The 24,294-nt window shown below is 42.1% G+C and overlaps 1 protein-coding gene across 4 annotated transcripts in view; it reads left to right on the forward strand.

Annotated features, from left to right (window-relative positions):
* LOC118116125 (nucleosome-remodeling factor subunit BPTF-like) overlaps positions 1 to 24,294 on the forward strand; it is a 45,972-nt gene that overhangs the window by 2,575 nt on the left and 19,103 nt on the right. Inside the window, exons 2-21 of one of the 4 annotated variants that reach the window (XM_047341833.1) lie at positions 167 to 989; positions 6,364 to 6,415; positions 6,617 to 6,785; positions 9,226 to 9,480; positions 9,953 to 10,156; positions 11,112 to 11,282; positions 11,525 to 11,688; positions 11,989 to 12,168; positions 12,425 to 12,606; positions 12,888 to 13,019; positions 13,737 to 13,866; positions 14,499 to 14,634; positions 14,989 to 15,291; positions 15,449 to 17,513; positions 20,133 to 20,257; positions 20,647 to 20,799; positions 21,084 to 21,234; positions 21,507 to 21,546; positions 22,029 to 22,245; positions 22,423 to 22,566. In XM_047341833.1, coding sequence (XP_047197789.1) covers positions 167 to 989; positions 6,364 to 6,415; positions 6,617 to 6,785; positions 9,226 to 9,480; positions 9,953 to 10,156; positions 11,112 to 11,282; positions 11,525 to 11,688; positions 11,989 to 12,168; positions 12,425 to 12,606; positions 12,888 to 13,019; positions 13,737 to 13,866; positions 14,499 to 14,634; positions 14,989 to 15,291; positions 15,449 to 17,513; positions 20,133 to 20,257; positions 20,647 to 20,799; positions 21,084 to 21,234; positions 21,507 to 21,546; positions 22,029 to 22,245; positions 22,423 to 22,566 — 5,796 coding nt within the window. The remainder of the gene's footprint in view (positions 1 to 166; positions 990 to 6,363; positions 6,416 to 6,616; positions 6,786 to 9,225; positions 9,481 to 9,952; positions 10,157 to 11,111; positions 11,283 to 11,524; positions 11,689 to 11,988; positions 12,169 to 12,424; positions 12,607 to 12,887; positions 13,020 to 13,736; positions 13,867 to 14,498; positions 14,635 to 14,988; positions 15,292 to 15,448; positions 17,514 to 20,132; positions 20,258 to 20,646; positions 20,800 to 21,083; positions 21,235 to 21,506; positions 21,547 to 22,028; positions 22,246 to 22,422; positions 22,567 to 24,294) is intronic. The other 3 variants (XM_047341834.1, XM_047341835.1, XM_047341836.1) reach the window with 3 other exon arrangements.

Genomic DNA, 24,294 nt, shown 5'->3' on the forward strand with positions numbered 1-24,294 from the left:
TACATTTACTGCTTATAAACTTTACTGTTATTGTTAGTTGTGAGTAGACAGGCAGCACGCTGCTTGAAGTGGTGTATAGACACATCTCCTTTTCATTGTTTTCCTTTATTTATGTGCATCCCATCTGTAACTCCTCTCCTGACTCTTTTCCTGTCAATTTTCACAGGCCCGAAAAGGAGTCGGTTAATGCCACCAGGCTCTCCCATCCTTGAGGCAAAGGACATTCCTCCCTTGGATCTTCCCAAGTCGTCTGAGGACCTCCTGGTCCTTACCTCGCAGCTCCTCAATGTATCTGCTGTCTACGAGGTCCTCCGAAACTTTGGCTCAGTGCTGCGTCTCTCTCCGTTCCGCTTTGAGGATTTCTGTGCAGCGCTGGCCAGCCAGGAGCAGTGCACGCTGCTGGCAGAGACCCACGTCTCCCTGCTCAAAGCTATTCTCAGAGAAGAGGACACTTCCAACACCACATTTGGTCCTGCTGACGTGAAGGACTCTGTTAACTCCACATTGTATTTTGTGGATGGTATGACCTGGCCAGAGGTGGTGCGGGCGTACTGTGAGAGTGACCCGGAGTACCGGCATATTCTGCCTCCCCAAGAGAGCGAGGATTACCCATATGAACCATTGGACAGCAAAATTAAAGTTCTACAGTTTTTGGTGGACCAGTTCCTTGCAACCAATATTGCCCGGGAGGAACTCATGTCAGAAGGAGTGGTTGCCTATGATGACCACTGCCGAGTGTGCCATCGTCTCGGTGACCTGCTGTGCTGCGAGACATGTTCGGCCGTTTACCATCTGGAGTGTGTGAAACCACCGCTGCAGGAAGTACCAGAGGACGAGTGGCAGTGCGAAGTGTGTGTAGCACACAAGGTTCCTGGTGTTGCAGACTGCATCCCAGAGGTTCAGAAGAGCAAGCCATTTATCCGTCAACTGCCAGTCGGCTATGACCGACACCAGCGCAAATACTGGTTCCTGAATCGGCGCATTGTTGTGTAAGTTTACATTTATGTTCCAAGATAGAATTTAACTTTATTTTGCAGGTGACCAAATATTACTGTCATTCACATTGACAATATAAAGTAAAGTTACTAAAATATCCAAATATACCTCAAACATTCAAAATGTTTATTTAACTCTCATTAACCTTGTTTTGTCGAAGAGGGGCCTCGGCAATAAATTAAAGTAGATACAATACACACAACGCCTCACACACACCCAACTTCCATAAGTTTATGTTGTCACACACTAAAAGTATTTTGGCTGTGAGGATAATCAGCATAAAAGAAGTTACTTTACAAAACGGCTTAATTAGTTACATCAAACTTGAGGCCACGGATGTCACAAACTATCTGTGTGTACAATGATAAACCACACCACACCACACAGAGGAGAGAGGTGGCCACTAATCCTGCAATTTCCATTCTGCTCATTTCTCAACTGTGATTTGATATGATACACTACACACTGTGGCTGCCCTCTGTGCAGCTGATGTACCACTGCGGGTCAGTTTACATTGTTTATTCATTCATGAGCTATACTGCTTAGCCGTTTAGGGTCACGGGGGGGCTGGAGCCGATCCCAGCTGACATTTTGCGAGAGGCGAGGTACAGCCAGCACAGAACGCCAGTCAATGATAGGGGCTGACATAAGCAGTTTTTCATTTGGGTCCACACTTTGTCCGGAGCTTTCCTTTCACATGTTAGGAAGCCAGCAGCAGATTCTTTGATCAGACGCTCCTCACAACACCACAGAAAGTGTTCAGGTGAGGGCTGGCGCAGGAGGCAGTGCGTAACATAGGTCTTAGTTTACAGTACTTCGACACCGGTGTCGGCCCATATTGACAAAAGCTCTTCAATGTTGGTGTCTTTCCAATTTGACATCTGTGTTTTCTACGTGTATAACTCTTCTTATTTATCCTGAAATATTTGTATTCCTTTGAGGGGGCTTTTATCTCAGTTTTACATCCGTCATGTGTTACAAACGACAACATCTCCACTCACTCATGATGAATCCTCCAGATAATCTCCTGCTTTGTTCTCACATGGGCTCATCAGCATTAACTGGAGTTTTTTCTTGGCCTCTGGCAGGAGAAACTGACTCAGACATTTGCGTTCTCACATACAGCCCCTCATGAAAATTTAGATTACCTGGATTTCAGTGTAGGTCTGAAAGCAGCTGCAGAGACAAACACGTATTCACATTCATACTTAAGTGCTGATAAGACTCGTACCTGAGATATGTGATGATCTTCTTGAGATACACCACCCAGCTCCCTGTGTGTGGTTGATTTTATATTTGTTATAGCCTCCTTGTTAATCAAAGCCATTAATAATATCAATTTGATATGAGGGACATGTTCTTTACAGAACACGGGTTCAACCTGCATTGGACTCCCCTCCATTCATATGAGTGTTTTTCATTGTTTAAATCCACTTGTTATGGTTATGAATCTATCATGATGACTCTCCCCACGTAGACCGAGGACTACGTGATTTGGAGTGGAGAGAAAAAGGCATAGCACCTATCCCTCCGAGTTCCCTTTGCTCTAAGGTTTGGGGTTATCCTTACCAAGGCAGTGTATGATACTCTAGAATTACAGAATTTTCTTTAACCATAAAACGTGATTCAAATTTTGTTTACATTGTTGACACTAACAAAAAAAAGCCTTATCCCCGTAGACTTACCTGGAGTCCAAAGCCAGAGCTGTTCAGTCTTGGTTTTGTAGTCTAGAGCAGAGGTCACTAACAGGCGGACCGCGGTCCGGGTCCGGACCCAGAAGCCGTCCAGTACGGACCCGGACCTACAGCCAAAACAGAAGGTTATGATTTAAAATCTGACGGGGCGCTTCTATTTGTAACCGGCGCAGCTTTTGTAGTCTTTACGGTAGTGGTTTAGCGGATGAGGAAATGCACAGACCAATTGCATGCGAGTTAAGCCATCCCAAGTGATACTACTCAGCCAATCAAGTCTGTGCATTCCCGGCGGTAAACATTGCGACTCTACAGTGCAGACAGATGAGAGAGTTAGAGGCAAGTTACACATGAAAAGACGGTAGAAAGAAAAAGACAGATAGAGATACAGGTAGAGAAAACAAAGGGAGTGATACAGAGGAGTGAGACGGAGAAAGGGAGAGAAACAGAGGAGTGAGCCGGAGAAAGGGAGAGAAACAGAGGAGTGAGCCGGAGAAAGGGAGAGAAATAGAGGAGTGAGCCGGAGAAAGGGAGAGAAACAGGAGAGAGACGGAGAAAGGGAGAGAAACAGGGGAGTGAGACGGAGAAAGGGAGAGAAACAGAGGAGTGAGACGGAGAAAGGGAGAGAAACAGGGGAGTGAGACGGAGAAAGGGAGAGAAACAGAGGAGTGAGCCGGAGAAAGGGAGAGAAACAGAGGAGTGAGACGGAGAAAGGGAGAGAAACAGGGAGTGAGACGGAGAAAGGGAGAGAAACAGATGAGTGAGCCGGAGAAAGGGAGAGAAACAGGGAGTGAGCCGGAGAAAGGGAGAGAAACAGGGAGTGAGCCGGAGAAAGGGAGAGAAACAGGGGAGTGAGCCGGAGAAAGGGAGAGAAACAGATGAGTGAGCCGGAGAAAGGGAGAGAAACAGATGAGTGAGACGGAGAAAGGGAGAGAAACAGAGGAGTGAGCCGGAGAAAGGGAGAGAAACAGAGGAGTGAGACGGAGAAAGGGAGAGAAACAGAGGAGTGAGCCGGAGAAAGGGAGAGAAACAGAGGAGTGAGACGGAGAAAGGGAGAGAAACAGACGTACAAAGTGGGGGAGTGGGATATTAGAGGGGAAGAAAGTGATTCTAAAACTGTTCAATTGTTGAGATGTGTTGAGATTTATTATCTGTAAAATTGGTTGAGACTTTTGAGTCAAGATGTGAAACTTTTGCTCCCTTTATTTAATTTTTCTGAAGTTAAGCCCTTTATTTGAACATGCACAATTTTCACATTTTATTTATTTTCTCTTATTTTGAAATGCAGCCCTACTTTTATTTAGTTAATGAGAGAACATTATACATATCTGCAATCATACATATATGTTCAGTTCTATGTTACGTTCTATGTCAAAGTTTTTGAATCGTACTGAATTCATTTGATTTGACAGTCAGGTATTTAATACATGCAGATGTTGATACAACTACTAGGCTACTTAAATATATATCACACTAAATAGTTACACATTATGATCTTCCAGACCTTGGCTTCAAGAAATTTTCTCTAACTGGACCTCTTTACATTTTAGTTGAATACCCCTGGTCTAGAGGTTACTAATGAAAAAAGGTTGAATGTCCTGTAGTGACCCATTCAGACATACTGCAGTTATATTAATTAGTAGGCAAGTTCTCACTGGTCTAGTAGAAATAATGCTGGATGGTTTGAGCTCTTTCCACTGAGAAAATGCCCATCCCAGGTTCACTCCTTTATTCCTCGGATTCTACCACCCTCCTTCGGGACAGATTTTCTTTTGCTGGGTAGTTTCCACGGTTAATCCGGTTGTTTCACTGTCCGCCAGTTCTGCTATCTAGGGAAAGCTTCTGAGAGCTACCACGAGAAAACAAAAGTGCTATCCTCTTGTTAAATTTTCACACGGGCCGTAAATCAAGCTTTAGTTTTCCCAGGAGATCTTGTACCCAGTTGAGAAAGGATGGCATGGTGGACGTGAGGCTTATAGGAAACTAATCTAAAACATTTAATATACCATACATTTTTTACTAAAGCAAAACAAATGTGTCTATTGACACTTATCGAGATTACAGGACGACAGGAAACATTTTCCATTTGCTTTGCTTCAAAATATTATGCAGGTGCAGACACGCTTAAAATCAGATATAGGGCTGTATATTTTGTTACTGCTTAAAATCCTCAGTAAGAAGAAGTAATGAGCTCTTAGGTGTAAAGTTGAGTACACACAAGCTTAATTTCTAGCTTAAAGATTTGCATCTCAACAAGAGCTGCTATTTAATGAAGCAAAAATAACTGCATCCCTCCATAGGATTTAACATAACCTGACCATCAGCAGTAGTGGTCACAGATGGTGTGTGTGCTGGGTCAGCAGCCGAGGGCCTGCTACATAAACTATAAAGGAGCATGGATCACCTGAACGCTATAAGATTTGAGATTCGGTGGCCAGAGGTTTGTCATCGCTGTGTTTCACCCTCTCTCTCTCCCTCTTCTTTTTCTGCTTCTCACTGCTCACAAAATTGGCCCCAGCAGGTGCTGATCTTCAATCTCTCTTCAGAGACTTGTGTGTTTGTCCAAAAAAATAATGTATGTGCACAGGAAATAGTGTGACTGGATGGTGTCTATGGATCTGCACACATTTTTGTACACACAAATGTGCCTGTAGGGAGGTCCTGGAAGGATGCTGAATCAACACTAGTGTTACATGGCCTCGGGCTTCACAGTCGCTGGACGTGGACCATGCTGAGCAAAAAGCTGTCAAATATGCTGCCACATAGAGTCAAGTGTCATAGTGCTAATTAATGGTTTCATGCAAATCAGGAAAAATAACATTATATATACATTCATAAAATGCATCTTTACAAGAGAAGGTCATTAAATAAAAACAACCGCACATTAAGGCAATAATAATAATACCTGAGTCCTGTGTAGAGTAAGCCCTGGTGCTGTATCACCATAATATTTTACATTTGCAACATGCATATATACACTATAGATCTATTATATGCATCAATTATGTGTTTGACTGCATATGAACACCTGCTGTCATTTTACAGAACAAACATAAATGAGAAAGCAATTGAAGAAATAAGTCTGATTGACAGTTTTATGGTTTGCAAGATTCTTTGGTGGATTTATTGTCTAACGTTCTCCACCATCACCTTGCATGTTTGAGTTTAGTTGGTGTTGTGTATAATTTCTGTAATGAGAATAGACAGCATTGTATCACCACAGAGAGACTGAAATAGATGTCAACCTTTTGGTAAAGTCCACTTTGTGAAGTTAAATAAACAAACATTTATAATGGAGGAATATGCCAGATAAAAAAGCAGTCAGGTTCCATTTTCTCAGATGTTTTAGTAAATACTTGCTTGAATGATAAATTCACTTTTGCCCCCATTTACATATTTGTTACATAATAATATGTTTATTTATCAGTGATAATGCACATAATAATAATGCAAATCACAAATTGACTTAGATTTAGAAGATCTGCTCATTATCATTCGCTGTCTCTTGAAAAATATGAAAAAAATGATTAATCTACTGAGACAAGGACAATTAATTACTGTGTTAGTAACACATACAGATGAACAACAGCGAACAGAAAACCAGCATATGTCCTACTCCTCCCTGTTGTGTCTACTTATTTCACCTATTTTCCCCTCTCCTATTTCTCTCCTACAGTGAAGAGGATGGTGAGCAGGAAGACAAAGCCATCTGGTACTACAGCACCAAGGTAAATGACTTCTCTTTTTCTTCTGCTCTTTACATCTAATTACTTTGTTTTCTTTCATTGTTATTCTATTTTTCTTAGCTTTATATGTGTCCCTACCCCGCTATTTCTTTTAGCTTACAACATTATCTGTCTATACATGTTCCCAACACGTCCAGTTAATCTTGTGTTTCACGTATTGAACCCTGCCTAACCTCTGTCCAGGTCCAGCTGGCTGATCTGATAGATTGCTTGGATAAGGGCTACTGGGAGGCCGACTTGTACGCAGCCCTTGAGGAGATAAGGGACGAGGTGCACACACATATGGACATCACTGAAGACCTAACCAACAAGGCCCGTGGCACCAACAAGTGTTTCTTCACTGCCGCCAATGGTAAAGAGAACTCAGTTCTTCCTCTATGAAATATGAAATCACTTCCAGTGAATCTGAGACGCAAGTTTGATTATGGATCTGAGTGGAAGTATGATCACTTTTGGCCCAAAGTATTTTTTCCTCTCTTTCTCTTGCTGTGTCTGCTCCCCCCTTACTCCTCTCCCCGCTTCCTCCTCCCGACTGCTCATGAATGCCACCCAGTCATAGATGGCTGGGCTATAGGAATCAACCCAGCTATTATGTAACGTTACTCTGGTCACAGTCTGGCTGGTATTCAACTTTTGAGCTTCCCTTCCAGCCCTCATCTCTTCCTCTCTCTCTGCAGGGTATCCACCAAATCCACGTGCACGCTTTTGACCTGCTTAGTGGGTAAAAATTATCAACTTGTGAGCACATTGTCAGCAAATCATGTTTATAGCATGCTGTGCAGTTCAAGTTCAAGACAATTCAATTTTAGGAATTGGTGCGACACTTCAAACAGTGCTGTGGAATGTGGTGTTAACTTTTGACCCGACAGCTTGATGGTAAACTAACACTAACAAGTTAAATGTTCTCATTGACAACTGTATTTGACCTTTTTGCCCCCCGAAGTTTATAATAGAAAATATGTCACTTCAGAAAGTAGAGCAATAGTCAGACAAACGGGCAGCAGCTTATCCTCTGTGTTGCCTCTGTGGTCTTTTTTATTGTAGAGTGTGAGCAAACCCAACTCCCAAAAAGTATTAGACTATGCACTGTAACACACTTAAATAGACGTTTTCAGTCAGGTCCTGTGGAGGACCGCCGGAGAATTGGGTCTGGACTTTCTCTGGAGTTTTCTTTTCACTCATGCACAATGCAACAGGGATTTTCTGCTCAGACACGTTCACTACAGCAACAAATTCACATACATACAGATATTCCGCAGTTTCTCCGGGGTTAAGTGCATTTTTTAAAACAGCTTATATGTATATGTTTTATATCAGGTTAGAAATCTGCTGCTGACGCCATTTGTGATGTTGAAACAAGGAGTTCAGTTGGATAGTAAAATTCAAACCCATCTCAATCTGGCCCCAAAAACACAACATCTTTGTCCTTTTTATTAAAGCCTAGTCAATTCTGAATTTTCTCCTTATCGATATATTGATATTAATTTCTGTATGCACTCACACACACACGTATGTATATATATGTATTAGGGATGTCACGATATGAAATTTTGGTGCCACAATTATTGTCAGAGGAAATTTCACGGTTTTCACGATTATCGATACTATAGAAGGAAAAAGACACACAACAAGCAATATAAAGCTAATAATATAGCTAATGAACTAAAATATTTATTATTATCTTCAACTATATCCAGTCAGTTTTTATAGTGTAACGTTTGGCTATTTAAAAGTAAATTCTGTCAGTTATTTTACTTAGTTGCCTTATTGTGGAAGGTTGGTCATTGAATTTAGGTTTCCTGTCATCATAAGAAGTGTATCTGTATGGGACTTTTATTGTGAAGGGTCACCGACGGAAGTTGCTCTGTTTTGGGAGTGAAGTGTTGACGAGTTGTGAAAAAGTAAACGGGCATATTGTCCTGGTTCAAGTCACATTCTTCATGTCCTTATTATACTACTACCTCTCAGTAAAGGTAAATACACTCTCGGCTACATTTATAATGGCTAATAGGAAGAGAGAGGGGGTGTGTTAGAACCGAAAGTAAACAAGGATTTCTCCTCTGGCTGTGAACTCCTCAGATTGAGTTTTGTGTGGTTAAGAAACCGCAGATACCCTAAAAATCTGTAAATCGCGACATAAATAGATATATTAAATATTTATATAATATGTGTATATATGTTTTCTAGGATGGTAGGTTGTTTGCTTGTAATGGAGATGATATGATTTATTTATTTGTTTGTTATTGTTTCTATTCACCTGTCTCCCTGCCAAGGGACTAAAAATGAAAATGAGCTAATAGCTAAATTAAGTACAAAACATCTTTTCAAGTGGAGCTTAATCCATTCATCTATTTTCACCATTTTTAAATCACCCCAAGGTGAATATAAGATTTTTATATTTGCACATATCTGGGGTCATATTACCAATATGAGTTTGATCAAATCATCTTTGATACTACATAACTTTAAATTTTAAATAATTGTATTGTTAATTATTCTTTAAATTAACATTTCTTGTTGTGTTCCCTAATAAAGTTAATGACTGTTGAGTTGCCATAATCATTAATTAGTTTTAAGATATTTTTTTGGTTCTTGATTATGTGATTGGTGTTCTGGAAGTGTTTTTGGAAATACTGCAGTGTCCAATGTGCTATTTTTCTATGTTTTTTCCTTTTGCTTGGTCACTGATAACACCACTGAATTTGATTATCTTGCAATATCTCAGTCAATCGAACGTTCTTGGACTCAGCCATTAATTATCTTTATTTCCTGTATTTAACTTTTTCCTCCAGAGGAGATCCTGGAGCGGCTGCGGGCTAAGAAGGAGGAGGAGCTGGAGGAGATAAAAAGACGAGCTGCCGAGGAAGCCCTTAGAGCACGGATGGAGAAGGCGAGGGAGGAGTTTGATTTGGAGAAGGAAGAAGGAGAGGTTGGGCTGAAAGACGAGGGACATCCGGAAGGCAAGGTCAAAGATTCGATAAAGGAGGAGGAGGAGGAGACAAACGAAGAGGCTACACAGGAGAAAAGGGATGGTGTCAAATCTGGAGGTAATTATGATTATTAAGAATCTGATCATTTCTTTGGGTTAAATATTTTGTCAAAGTAACATTTAAAAACAAAACATCTAACCTGAAAAAAGCTTGGAAAGGACATCATCGCAACATTATAATTAGTTTTTGCAGCTGAACAAAAACACAAACTGCGAAGGGAATTTTACAAGTTTGGCAAAGGGGGCCTGTAGTTCACCTTTAGAGCATCATGAATAAAAATGTCTATACGTGTTCCTATAAATGCGTCCTGTTGTTAAACTTTAAAATTAAAATTAAATAGCTGAAAATGTTTTTTGGTATATATGTATCTTATAATAATGTCCAGGAGTATATGAAAGTCTACTTTTCCCATATGAGTGATGGATATCATATGATTTGACAATATCTGTCAACCTCAGCCATCACTGCTCCTCTCCATTATCTCCACGTTACCTTTTTCATTTACAACGTTGCTACTGGTTATCTGTAGTTGCTGAAGCTCCACCCACTGGCCAAGAAGGCAGTAGTGGCAGTAACTTCTCAGATGGACCAAAACTTCCAGTATCCTCAGCTCCGACACAAACCACCATTGTGAGCTCAAGCCTGGCTACTGAGGCTCCACCGCCCCTGGCCTCCAGCGTAGAGGCTCGTCTAGAGGGCTTTTCCCATAAGGAGGTCTCTAACACCACTGAAGGTATACATGGACATTTCAAGGCTAAGTTGCCCTTTTAAATGAGGGGATGTGCTTATTGACACAGTCAGCAACTTTAACGAGATTGCGTGATGAATCTCATGCCTCCTAACATCACAGAGACTTGTGTCTTCCACCATTACCCTCCTTCCCAGCTCCCACAGGGCTCCTGACCATTTCCCGGCCTGTCTCTTTTTGCATGTGGCTCTCATCCCATCTGCTGGCTGTTGTGTTCAGTCACTCGCCTTTGATTTCTTGAAATCTGGCCTCAGCTCTGTAACACTTTCAGCCGTTCTGTACTTGAATTCTTTTAATCCCTCGTGCTCTCTTCTCCTAACAGCTGAGAAATCGATTGCATCGATCGATTTGCAATCAGATGATATTGTCACTGCAATCAGCATGACAAGCCTCACTGAGCCTCAGTCAACTGGGGACACGCATTGCATTGCCTGGTGCAATACTTTTCATGAAAAGCTTTTCCTCAGCTTCTTGCTTGTACTCTGCAGCTTTGATTGAGTAGCTTACTGTTTGGGTTTTGCCTTTTTCAAACATTTTCTCAATGATGACCTTCACATATCCATCTTTAAAAAATTGCTGAGCACCATTTGTTGTGATCAGTGTGGTCATGTGTGCACAAACCTTTCTTTGCCTGGTTGCTCACTGCTTTCCAAGACTCAAATAATGGGCTATTTGATGCATGCATTGCATACGGCTCACCTGTAGAGGGAGCCACAGCCCTAACTTTTTCATAACATTCACTAGAAAGTTTCTGACTTCACCAAGACTGAGCTTCTACTTTTGCTGAAATTACAGTCTTCAGTCTTTCAGTCTGGGCTAACACCTGCATCCTGCTGTCCATGAAAATAGAATCATATTATGACAGCAAGAACAGCACAGTCGAGATACTGCATGCAATCCAACTAACTAAGCCAACACTGTTTGTAATTTCTCTTTGTAGCAGAAAACTCGTCATCAGATCCTGTTAGTGGAGATGGAATCCTGAGCCTGAGCCAGCCCTCTCAGACCTGTGAAGAGAACAGTAACAGCAGCATGGGAGCCAGGGGCCCAGAGCCCCCAGACTTGGTTGACAAGTCCTCCCAGTCATCCCTGGCAAGCTTTGATGACACAGGTCAGACAAAGAAATTACATCTTGTTTTGTTGTTAAATATTAGCTATCTTTAAATGCATAACTGTGCCCTAAATCATACGATTCATCGGCACATAGTAGCACCTAGTTAAAATGCCAGAGGTGTGTGTGATGTGAGGTTACTGTTAAGAGCTTTTCTCTATCAATAATCTCTGCAGATTGTATCAGGTTAGTTCAAATGCAGTTAACTACTGTGTATGACAAAGTTCCCTCTGCATTTTCAGGAGACGGTAAAGACTCGGCCAATGGTGAGAGCTGCAAGAGGTCTTCGGCGACTCGCATGGTGACCCGGCTGAGGAACCCAGAAAGCAAGCTGAGTCAGCTGAAGAACCAACAGGTGGCTGCTGCTGTTCATGAAGCCAACAAGGGCTTTAAAGAGGGCAAGGAGGTGGGAGCCATGGAAGAAACAGATTCAGCTCTTTCAGATAATATTGCACAGGGTCTAAAACAAGAGCACTGATCTGGTCAATGTTTGTAGAGGGATAAGAGATGAAAGGAGGCACAAACTATCTTGTGACTACTAAACATCATTCGTTACTACTGTAGCTCAATACACAGAAGAACTACATTGAAGTGAATGATCACCCAAGAACAGGGAAACAATTTTATTGTCAGGTTGCAATATTAGTGTTACTGAAGGAGCAAGCGGTTGTAATTAGTGCTGATTGGATTTTTTTCATCTCCACAGGTGTTAGTGGTAAATGCACAAGGTGACGTCACACGTGTCAGCACGCGCAGCAGCAAAGACGTGGTGATGAAGGGGGCCCTCTGTCAATACTTCAAGCTTGGCCAGGAGGGCAAGTACCGCGTCTATCATAACCAGTACAGCTCCAATACCCTGGCCCTCAACAAGCACCAGCACAGAGAGGCAAGTAGCATGACAACTCCCGTGTTGCCATTTGAATGTTCATGAACACAAAAACAATGCTGTGTGGTTCACTGGTTACTAGATCTTTCTGTGTTTGTATTTCAGATAGGTCAAAGATTATAAAATTTGCCGTGTGATGGGGTACACTTCAATCCCTGTGCCCAGCAGTTTTCTAACTAAGACAATCATTTTATAGATCACGGATGAGAGAGTTGTTGAGTTTAATGCCCCTGTTCTTTCTGATTCCTTAACTCAGGACCACGACAAGAGGCGACACCTCTCGCACAAGTTCTGCATGACACCTGCAGGAGAATTTAAGTGGAACGGGTCTATTCATGGCTCTAAGGTTCTCACCATCTCCACACTGAGACTCACCATCATCCAGCTGGAGAACAATGTTCCAGCGCCATTTATGCACCCTAACTGGGCCTCACACAGGTACAGAACAGATTGAAAGACGAGTATATAGAAATTGAACATGTTGTATGTGTGCATGCATGTAGATCTTAACCACACAAAAAAGTACAGTGGGTATTTGTTTTGTTTTATTGCTCAATTTTGTCAGCAAGGTTGATGCCCTTCAGTGAATCTGTCATGTTTTGTTAAAAACGAAAATATGTCAGAACTGTTGCATTTGTACCAAAAGTAAAAGCATATCATGACGAGACTGACCACTTGAAACAAAACAAGTTTTAAATTACGCTGTCTTTGTTTTTCAGGACAAATTGGATCAAAGCAGTTCAGATGTGCAGTAAAGCTAGGGAGTTTGCGCTGGCCCTGGCTATCCTGGAATGTGCCATTAAACCTGTGGCTATGCTGCCTGTCTGGAAAGACTCACTGGGCCATACGAGGTATGTACTAATACTACCAATATAATATCATATGCAAAACCAAATACAATACTTAATCTGTGATTTTACTGCCTGATATAATTACTCAAACACACATAAACAAAATAATAGTTACACGATCCATCCACAAATTCAGTTGATCAAATACTTGTAAAAAAGTTCAAAATTCAAACAAGCATTCAGTGCATCGTACACAGGGGATGTGTGGTCAGTTTAGCAGGCAGAGGCGATCATAACCAGATCAAATCCAAAAGGCCCACCATAGCTGTGAGGCATAATATTTAGACTGCGAGTCCAGTGCCACCCACCTCTGCCTCTACCACTGCTTCAACACCACAGCGGCCCTTTAAAGAAGTGATTGACCACGATTTCACAAGGTCGGGCCCAAAGTGTGTTTATGTGTGTTACCGAACTGTGAGCATCAAAGTAAGGAAGAGAGAGAGAGAGAGTGAGCTGCAGGACAAGTGTGTGTGTTTCATTTTCAAGCAGCATACATGTCTTTGATGACTGAGTGCAACACTTTTCAAAAATGTTTAGTCTGGCTTCATCAATCATATAACACTAGTAGAAATTTAAGGTTGAACGCTTTTTCACAAACAGCCCAAAATAGGTTAATTTGTTAAATGACAACTTTAAGTAATCACTAGTCTTTGTATAAATATAGATGAATTTTTAGTTCAAGAGCTGGATTGAATGACAATTTAAATAATTTTTCAGGTTAAATCGCATGACATCCATGGAGCGCGAGGAGAAGGAGAAAGTAAAAAAACGTGAGAAAAAGCTGGAGGATGAGGAGACGATGCTACAGGCCACTTGGGTCAAATACACCTTCCCAATCAAACATCAGGTTGGTCCAACTTTCTGCAATTAGACATGACATACCTTCAGGTCAACATCACAGCTGAGCTAATCCACTCGGTCATATACAGTAATTTTTTTTGTACAGTGCTTAGAGACAGTTGGATGCCCGGAATGGCTGCCATTACAAAGGTTAATATTGAATGACAACATTTTCACACCACCAGCGAGAAAATCCTGTGGCAGTCACTGACTGACGCAATGTTGATTTCACAAGATACAAGCACCCCATTTTTCTAGACCTTTTACCAGCACAACATGAAACGCATAATGTTTCAGTCTGATCTGCTTCCAGGTTCGAAACCTTAATGCCTGGAAAACTGAGTCATTTCAGTGGGAAACACTTGTGTCTGTCATGTGTTTGTGCATGAGTGACCATCAAGGCCTCTTTGATACAGCGAGCTGAGCTTTGCTGTGACTCATTTCCCTCAGCAATTAGTGATTAGTGTGTGAATAACCTCAAAACCTTTAATCTCTCTTCTCATTGCCCTCTCCTTTTCCACCACTTTTCTTTCAAATGTGTCTCCGGATTCACTCGTGCTCTTGTGAACCCTTCACCCCGAGTTGTTTCTTTATCTTTATTTTTCTCATTCCGCGTCTCCTTTCTTGTCTAATGTGAAGGTGTGGAAGCAGAAAGGAGAGGAGTATCGCGTTACAGGCTACGGGGGCTGGAGTTGGATCAGTAAGACCTATGTGCAGCGGTTTGTCCCCAAGCTTCCCGGCAACACCAATGCCAACTACCGCAAAGAACTGGAAGGTCTGGAACGGGCCACTTTGTGGCTTAAGTTATGGTTTTTAGTTATTTGGAATTTTGGGTTCAATGATTTAAGTCTGTCTTTAGATATGTCTGTGGATGTCTTGACTCGTGTATAATAACTTAAATCAAAGACATCACAGATCATTTAGATTCTTAATTGTTCATTCAACTTTAAAGTAATGTAATTGACTGTCAAACTGCACTGTCAACTCTAATGGTTTTCAGCTTGGACATCACATGATAGTCCTTTTACAGTTTATTTTATTTTAAAAGAATTTAATAATTGCAACAGTCACTCTCCCCGAGTTCGTTACAATTTTTTTTTAAATTTCACTTATGTTCTTTTTTCCAAAGATGCGAAACTTGGCAAGAAGTGTACCCTGCTGGACTTGAGTCGACGACCCAGCGTTGCTTCAACAGAAGCTCAGGGAGCTGCTGTTTTAATCAGTGAAGCAAAAGATCAAGGCTCATGCAGCCTCTCCAAACCTGCAACAGATCATCTGCTGTCTGCTGAATATTTCGAGTCTAATGAGAGGATGGAAGAAGAAACAAAAGAAGAGATGGATGTAAAAGAAAAGACAGAAGAGTTGTCGGTTGAGGAATCACCTGCAAAGATGGAGGTGGACCCCACAGAATCACGATTGGATGAAGAGCAAAGTATGACAGAGTGCGACTTTGTGTCTAATAGCATTGTATTTTAAGTGCATGTACAATATGAGTGGTGCTTTATGTCAAATTTGATTAATTTATGCTCGGAATGAATTCACTTGAATATTTTATTGTTGATCAAAAAATAAATGTATTTCCTCTCCAGGGTGCAGTACTCAGGAGGGTGAGGCTTCCATTAAGGCGGAGCCAACAGATGACGCTCAACGGCCCTTTAACTACGATGTGGTGCATGTCAGCAACGGTTTCCTCACCCGCATCGCCTACAAGAAGAAGGTCAAGTCCTCCAAGCTGGACGGCCTGCTGGAGCGGCGGGTGAAGCAGCACGTTATTGAAGAGAGGCAGAGGCAGCAAGTGTCTGCCTCCAAACCCAAGACCCCTGCGCTAGTTTCACCAGCTTCAGCTCCTGCTCTGAGCACTCCAGTCCGGCCGCGGTCGCCACTCAAGCCCCATGCTCTCGCTCAGACACAGCTCGCATTGGGCCACGCTGTGAAAGTGGAGGAGAAATCTTCCACACCACAAACTCCAGGGCTAGGAGAAGTTAGAGGAGGAGAAAATGAAGGGGAGAGTTACACTGAACTCTCAAAAACTACAGAGGATACTGTCACTCCCCTTCCTTTCCCTGGTCTGGACTCCACACCCAAAGACAGTTGCAGTACAGGTACAGGTGGAGATTTGGCTTCACCTCAAAATCAAACCACCTCCTTGGAAAGGACTATGGGGCCAAAAGAAACCAATTCAGACACTTCAGGGCAAGAGGGTGTAAAACTGCCCGAAGGGGAAACTACAGCACAGGGAACCCATAGCTCTTTAGAGCATCAAACAGCCAGTGTAGCATCAGATGTTACCAAGACTGTGCATATTGACAATACAGGGTCTGAGATTCCCAATTTAAAATTTGACTCTGTAAGGATATCTTCAAATGTACTTGACCAAAAAAGTGGTCAGAACACATCCCCTCTTAAACCTGTCCAGCAAAACCCAGAAATCTCTGCACATTCAGGCCCTGGGGAAAATGGCACAGGGCCAGCGGAGAACCAAGAAATTGGACAACACAAAACCAAAAGTATTAGCTCTCCCGACTCCGTGCCAATTTTTCCTCTCCCTCAGGTAAATGGTAATGACGGCTTGGGGAGTGAAAGCATGTTGAGTACCTCTGTTATGGGCTCAAATAATGGCGTGCTCACCAACAGTCCCCAGCCCAAGGTGAACAGCACTGTTAAAATTGAAGAACAAGGACTAGTTGTCTCCCCGAAGGACCGCACGCAGCAAAAGCCTCTGGTGAATGGAGATTTGACCCCTGTGAACAATAGCACAGAGATTGGGCTGAAAGAACCAGGTCTAGTTTCGAGGGTTGAGGGTAAGTCATCGATATCGGACCAGGAATACAAACCTCCAATAAAGATAACAAGGCTGGATAACAACTTAGATGCACTTGGAGCTAATACTCAGAGCACTCAACAGCACAACAGCACATCCCCGGTTCAGACTGAGACCAAAGCCAGTTCTGTTGTCAAGATCATCAGAATGGCACCCTCCCCTATACCCTCTGCAGAGGAGTCGAGTCTCAGTGATGACTTCGCTGAGGAGAACAGTAACAGTGGGACGACAGAGCCACTCAAATCCCTCATCACCCAGGTAACCACAAAGTCCACCACCACCACCACAACAGTAGTTTCCACAGAGATGAGGACAGCCAACGCGCCATCCAATGCATGTGGAGAAACGGTGTCAACAACAGAAAGCAGCGCAGTGTCCACACTTAAAACAATGACCAAAACAACTGTGACCAAAATCTGTTCCTCCGGGCTTGACGGTCAGTCGGACGACAGCCAGAGTGAAATGGTGACACAAGAACAGAGAACCATGCTCTTGGCGTCTGTCAGTAAGTCAACAACCGACACCGATGGGAAAACCTCGGTTACATCTGTTGCCGTGAGCCAAGAGGACTCTTCATCCACAAAGGATCACGTCCGCCTCCTGAAATTCTCCCGCACTAAGAAGACACGCTCGGGCACAGCTCTTCCTTCATACCGCAAGTTTGTCACCAAGAGCAGCCGCAAGAGCATTTTTGTACTACCGTATGACAACTTGAAGGTGCTAGCGAGGCGAGGTGGATTCCGGGAGATTCCTGTGTTTAGCTACAACGCCAAGCCAGCCCTGGATATCTGGCCGTATCCCTCACCCAGGCCCACATTTGGCATCACCTGGAGGTAAGGTTGTTAACCACCCAAACATCAATCATTAGTGATTCATTCCATCTGTGGTACTAACTGCAACTAGAGTGGCCCTCAGTCAAGCACACACCTCAGCCATGGCCAAACAATTCTACATATGATTTTCTATTTCTTATAGTATCAATATAAAAGAAACTTGGATGGCATTAAGAAGAGTAGACACCTCCACCAAAGCCCTTCCCTAATGAAACCACATTTACATTCACTAGCTGGAGATTTTTATTTGGATCTGCAACAAATTGCACACACTCAGAAATATCAGTCCCTTAAACTTGCCTGATTTTTTTTTCATGAATTATTATATGCTCCTGGATCCGCCCCCTGATCTGGATCCACACCAACATTTCTTGTTTTTTCCTTGGTTCATGCCGCACGCTTCCACAAACGTTCAGGAAAAATCAGTTGGGTAGTTTTTGCGTAATGCTGCTAAATAACAAATAAACAAACACAGATGAAAACATAAAAAAGGAAGTGGTCTGATAAACCACATCCACAACTAAATTAAATGGAGATAAAAAGTACTGTATTTACTGAAAAATGCACTGATTAAATTGACCAATCAATCTGACTTGAGGAGGAACTGGAGTTTCACAAGCAGCATTTTGTTCAGAGATGCAGTGGCTGTAATGTCACAGCTAACACACATCACTCTGTGTGAGAGAAAAACATTAAGTCAAGCTAAACAAAATGGGTGTAATATAAAGTTATGTCAGGATGTTCTGTTATAGAACTTTCGTCCAAACAAAGGAGGGAAATGCTTATATATAGCTCATATCTAATTTCGGATTAATTTAAAAACAGAACATATAAGTTTTTGTATTTGCCAGTCAGACATAACTTGTATCACCTGATTGCCCAAAAGATCTTAGTTGAAAACCCTGAAATGGCAGCACAGCAAATTTATTTTTAATTAAAATTAAGGAAAGACTTTTTTATCATAACAGTCTACAAGAGAAAATGTATCAAGTCTTAAAAAGGGTTAGGGTTACTGCCCTTTCCTTCTCTATTGAACCAACAACCTCATCTGCATGTCACATGTTTTTGTTCGAATATTCATATCCACTCAGTTTACTGGAAGAAATGCAATAGTATAAATGCTGTCCCTGTTAACCACACTGTGTTCTAACAGTTTAAAAAAGATATGTCTGACAAAAATCTGATAAAGAGGATAATGTTTCTCCTCATCATTCACCTTTAAACCCTTTCCCAGTTATGTCAGTGTGCCGCGTCCGTTCATTCAGTCCTCTCCCTCCCTGTCTGACGCTCGTGGCTTTGGCGCTGAGTGATGTTGTGGCTCTGAGCCGGGTGTCACAAAGGGACCTCTGGTAATTTTGACTGGACCTCAGAGTTCCGAAGCAGACATGAATCATCCAGCGGTCGGAGAAGTGTCAGGATGTTCACTTTGTGCAGTGACCCAGCCCTGCAACCAAGGGATATTTCCCACCTGTGGTTACACAAGGGAAAAGAAATATCTACCAAACCCCAAACAACACACACGGCCCTGTGATGATCATGTGTTTGCACATACTTTAAAAGAACGTATCCTATTGCTGTACGTCCCGGCCATAATGATGCACAGGAGGAATATGTCTTCTTCGATAAAATTTCAGGAATTTTATCCATTGATGGATGACGTACTTGCATCCAAATCTACCCTCAGAACAGTCTGTTACACCCAAAATTATTACATACCAAAAAAAAAAGAAATATGCACAAGCTTCCACTTTGAACTTTCTGAGTTGTGTTGTGTTATGTACTTTCATAGTCAGGGATATATTTTTTCAAATTTATGTTTGAAAATGATTAATTTAAGATGGCAGGCAGTCGTTCTGTTTCTTTCATGGACGTGGTCACAGTCACAGCAACATTTTCAAACACCTCTGTTTTTACTCTGCCTCTTCCTGTCCCATGATGCTGAGCGACTCGCTGGTCAGTGGCACTGCGCTAATAAACTGCATGACACTGGGCTGAGGAGGCTGCCAGAAACCCTTCCATCGCCCCACAGATGTTTTTATTACTCTTCAGTGTTCACCAAAACGTACACCACAGATGTTTCCATTTTTCAGAAGTTTATTTCTATATAACCTCCTCCGACGACAGCTGTGGGCTGCATAATGTTTTTTTGGGGGGTTGTCCATTCGTACATCCATACATCTGTATGTTCATCTCATTCTCGTAAATGAGATATCTCAGGAAAGTCTCAAGGATAATCCCTTAAACTGGCATTCAGACTCAAAAGAACTGATGAGATGTCGGTGGTCTAAGGTTACTGTGACCTCACAAAACATGCTTTCGCCACATTTTTAGTAAAATGTTTGATAAGATAAAATGATGAAGTGGTGACATTTTATATACAAAATGTCAGTGGTCAACCTCTTTGTGATGAGATATAATGTTCTGCAAAAAAGCAGAAGGGAGATTGTGACCACATTTCTTGTAACTTGACTGGTTGGTGGAGGTGAACAAACACAAGTAATAATAATTCTAGTTTTGATATGTTCTTCAGATGTGTAGGTGCAACGTTCTTAGTTGAGGTTGTTTACATGCAGCCACTGTATATGTGACTAATGCTTGAAACTCTTGGTTATGTTCTAGATATCGTCTGCAGACTGTGAAGTCTCTGGCCGGTGTGAGTCTTATGCTGAGGCTCCTGTGGGCCGCTCTGAGGTGGGACGACATGGCTGTCAAACCGTCCGCTGCCATCGGCACCACACGCACAGGTAGAACATCACCGTACTCCCCCAAATCATCATATAGTGGTTGTCTTCATTCTGGGAGGTAGAAGTAAAACAGGTCTAATTTTTAGGGTAAAATTAATTGGGTTGTTAAGATATCATATTTACTGCTTTCTTACCTGTCAATTTATTTTCACGTGTATGTGGATGATAGAAAAATTGAAACTCCACCGTGATAATCAAACCCCAGATGTTTCCTCCTTTCAAGAACTTGAGATATATATTGTAATATCTACCCGGGCTCTCCTCCTCACCCCCACAAGCCAATATGTCTGTCTGAAAACGACAGTCTCCTTTGGGTGTCACTGTGTTTATGTTGGAGTGCATTTCCTCCATCTTCTCGGGCTCTCCTCCTCATCACCATACCAACCCAGCCCTATCCCCACTCATTGCTACAGAGACATCGGATACTGAAATCACCACGACGGAGATCATCAAGCGCCGTGACGTGGGGCCCTACGGCATTCGCTCAGAGTACTGCATCCGCAAAATTATCTGTCCACTTGGAGTGCCGGAGACTCCGAAAGGTAAAGATGTTTTTTTTCTTTTTTCTGACACTGAAGAAAGTGTTTAAGGCCACAAAATTGAAGAATTTGATTATATAAACCAAACCATAGTAAAAGCTCAGAAAAAAATATGAATTAATTGAGTTGTTTCTGTCTATCCATGAATTTTATTGTTTGTATTGCTTTGCTAAGCACAAAGTCTTTTGCTGAGACGTCTTTTCCTCCAGCTCCCCCAACCAAACACAACATGCAAACATTCAAACAGTCGTCTTGTCTTTAATTTATTCTTCTGTCTACCATCCCAGAAACCCACACACCTCAGAGGAAGGGGTTGCGCTCCAGTGCCTTGCGCCCCAAGAAGCCAGAGCCTGCCAAGCAGACGGGCCCAGTTGTGATCGAGACGTGGGTGGCTGAGGAGGAGCTGGACCTGTGGGAGATCAGAGCCTTCTCAGAAAGGTCAGTGGGTCGAGGCTCACAGCGGTCAAACATGTGATGTCTACATCTGAATTGTAGCATCCGTCGTGTCGTCCGTCAAAATAATGAATAAACATGTTTAACTGCATAGCCAGATATGGTTTTGGTATTTACTGTCTCATTAGGTGAATGCCACCATTCTTCTACTGTGACACGATGCTCAAAATGTGTTTGCCTGATGATGTTAAGCTTATTGAAATTACTATAACAATATTAGCAATATCTTTGCTGACAGGTTCTTGTATCTGTTACAGGGTGGAGAAGGAGAAAGCTCAGGCAGCAGAGCAGGCCAAGGTAAGCCTGGTTTAGTCCAGTCATTTTTTCGTTCGATGCTATGTACACTTCATCACAAAGGCTTGTGTTGTAGCAGTGTTCCTTCCGGTCCACTCGGCAATGTTGTCTGTCCATCCTTTTCTCTGTCTTTCTTGCTTTCTTTTTCGTTGGACACCTGTAGGATGGTCTTAGTTAGTCTGTTTCTGTCCATCAGCAAGTCTTCATACTGTCCTTTTCGAGCACTTATTACATTACATTGCATATCATTTAGCTGACGCTTTTATCCAAATTGACTTACAATAAGTGCATTCAACCAAGAGGGTACAAACCCAGAACAGCAAGAATCATGGAAGTACATTAGCTTCAAAAAGTGCTACATATAAGTGCAACTAAATTTCATTTCTACTCATTTGGCCGGGCAGCAAACCTGTCTTACACAATATTTTGACCTTTTATCATTAGTTGCTACATAAATGCACTGACCATCTCATTTACCATTTCAGAAACGTCTCGAGCAGAAACCAGGCTCAGCGACACCGACAGGGACTCCCGCAACATCTGCCGTCACACCCAAAGTCATTGTCGGTTCATTGACAGGCCAGGGCACATGCAGCACCAAGGTAGTACTGTCCACCAAGATGGGCACCCCCGTCACATTCCAGCAGAACAAGAACTTCCAGCAGTCGTTCGCCACCTGGGTCAAGCAGGGTCAAAGCACAGGTATGTTTTAGAGGAGTCTAACTATTGGCTTTCAAGTGACAGGAAATTAGTTGTTATTTTCTCCTTTGATACCCCCCCCCACCAGCATAGCTGTTGTAGTCACCGTAGATTACTAAAGCATTGATATTACTGAGTTGATAGTATTTGTCCTAATTTTTTCCTTTGCTTCATTATCAGGCGCGGAGGGCACTGTGGCCACGTCGGGTGGGCACACTTTCCAGATTACGGGAACGTCAGTGGGTGGAAAGGTAGTGACCACCAAGCTGCCGCTGCCTGCCAACAGCAAGATCGTCACAGTCAATGTGCCAACTTCACAAGGAGGTAGGTTTTTTTTTTATTTTGAGGCAAACACAGAGCACAAGTTACAGTTATTCAGTGTAGACTTGTCTTTCCATCAACAACCATTTACAGATTCCTTTGTATTTTGGTTTCTTCACCTCAGACCCACAGCTGAGACCTTTCAAACGCGTCAAACGAGCCAAATCAGATCTGACTCATTAATGTGAAGCAATTTATCAGGCCAATGGTGCGCATGGTGCTTTTTTAAATGTTATGCTGCCAGGTACCGCAGACCCAAATATTTTGAAATCTACTAATTCGAAACAAATTAGACATTCCTCTGTCTTTGATCGCCACTGTTAGCGAGCCAAGTATGCAAGTGGACGATCATTTTCAAAATCCCACATCTGAGGGGAGCTATGGGGCACATGTGTCCATTTCACACTGCTAAATACACTTTTTTCTGAATCAGTCACACAGCTGTCACAGTTAGTTTTACCATGGACCCAATGCAGTTGTTTTCCTTAGCATGCTTGAAATCACTCACACTTTTGAGGCACTCAAAAGTGTCAGAACCCCAGCCCACATCCCAAATTACTTCAGTGTTTTGCCATAGACTTTACCAGTTATGATATGATACCCTGAAAATAAATTAAATCACATAATGATTAAAGATCGGGTGTAATTAAACCGTTCAAGCATCACAGTGGAATTTGGAGGCACCATGGCCTGATGCTGGCTGTTGTTTGAGCAAAAGAGAAAAAGGAGATACTGAAATAAATGAACACCGACCACTAAATCTGTAAAGCTGAGCATAGCACTGCGTAGTGAGTTTGTGCTTTAAGTGAACCTTGTGTTCCATCTGGTTGCAGATGCCACAGAAGTATAGAAGGTGCTACCATGTGAGAAGCAGCCAGTTGCTCACTGTGTTTTGTGCTACTGTGGCACCACCCCCATTGTGGTGCCCATCCTGTGCCAACCTCATGAGTCAGCAGCTCAGTTTGGTGTGGCACATCATGTCTGGTTTTGTCTTGTCGGCATGGTAATCTAATAGAAAGCTGTTATTTTGGTTGGATGTTTTTTTGGGATGGTAGACTTGTGTAGTCTGAGGTGCTAAATCTGGACTGCTGATTCAGAATGGGGCTATCTTTAGTTAGGCGCTTTTTTAAAATGTCAATATTGACAACGCAGGTGAGGCGATGTACTGAGTCTGTACGTGTTTCTGTCAAGTTATCACATGATGGATACTTCTCAACACTAGATAGAGGTGGTCTGACATGTTGACAGGCTCCTTTAAAGCCGCTGGCAGCTCTTGTGCAGCTCACATAGGTCGGATTCAGTATCTACAAAATCACTTACTTGACTAGATGCTCTGAACAAAAGTATTCATTAAATTAAATTGTACAATTTCAAGCTGGAAATTTACATCCTCCACAATTTGACTCAAAAACACATAGTAGGAAATGTTTATTTGAACGTTAAAAAAGAGTAGTAGAGCCTGACTGATATGAGTTATGGATTCATAATAACTATAGTACAGAGTTAAACATTTCTCAAACCAAAATATCATGCAAATATAAATTTTTTTAAGATTCCTTAAATGCTGTTACAAACCCTTATGACAACTATTTTTAATTCAGGCCTGATATTTTACAGTTAAACCATAAACCTTATTATTAAACAACCAAATATATACAACTTGATTCAAGATTTTTTTGTATAAAATGTAAACATATATGCTCATCTTCTCTCAATTCATTGTGTTCATAA

The sequence above is a fragment of the Hippoglossus stenolepis genome, chromosome 2 (genome assembly GCF_022539355.2).
Source record: "Hippoglossus stenolepis isolate QCI-W04-F060 chromosome 2, HSTE1.2, whole genome shotgun sequence".
Classification (NCBI taxonomy): Eukaryota; Metazoa; Chordata; class Actinopteri; order Pleuronectiformes; family Pleuronectidae; genus Hippoglossus; species Hippoglossus stenolepis.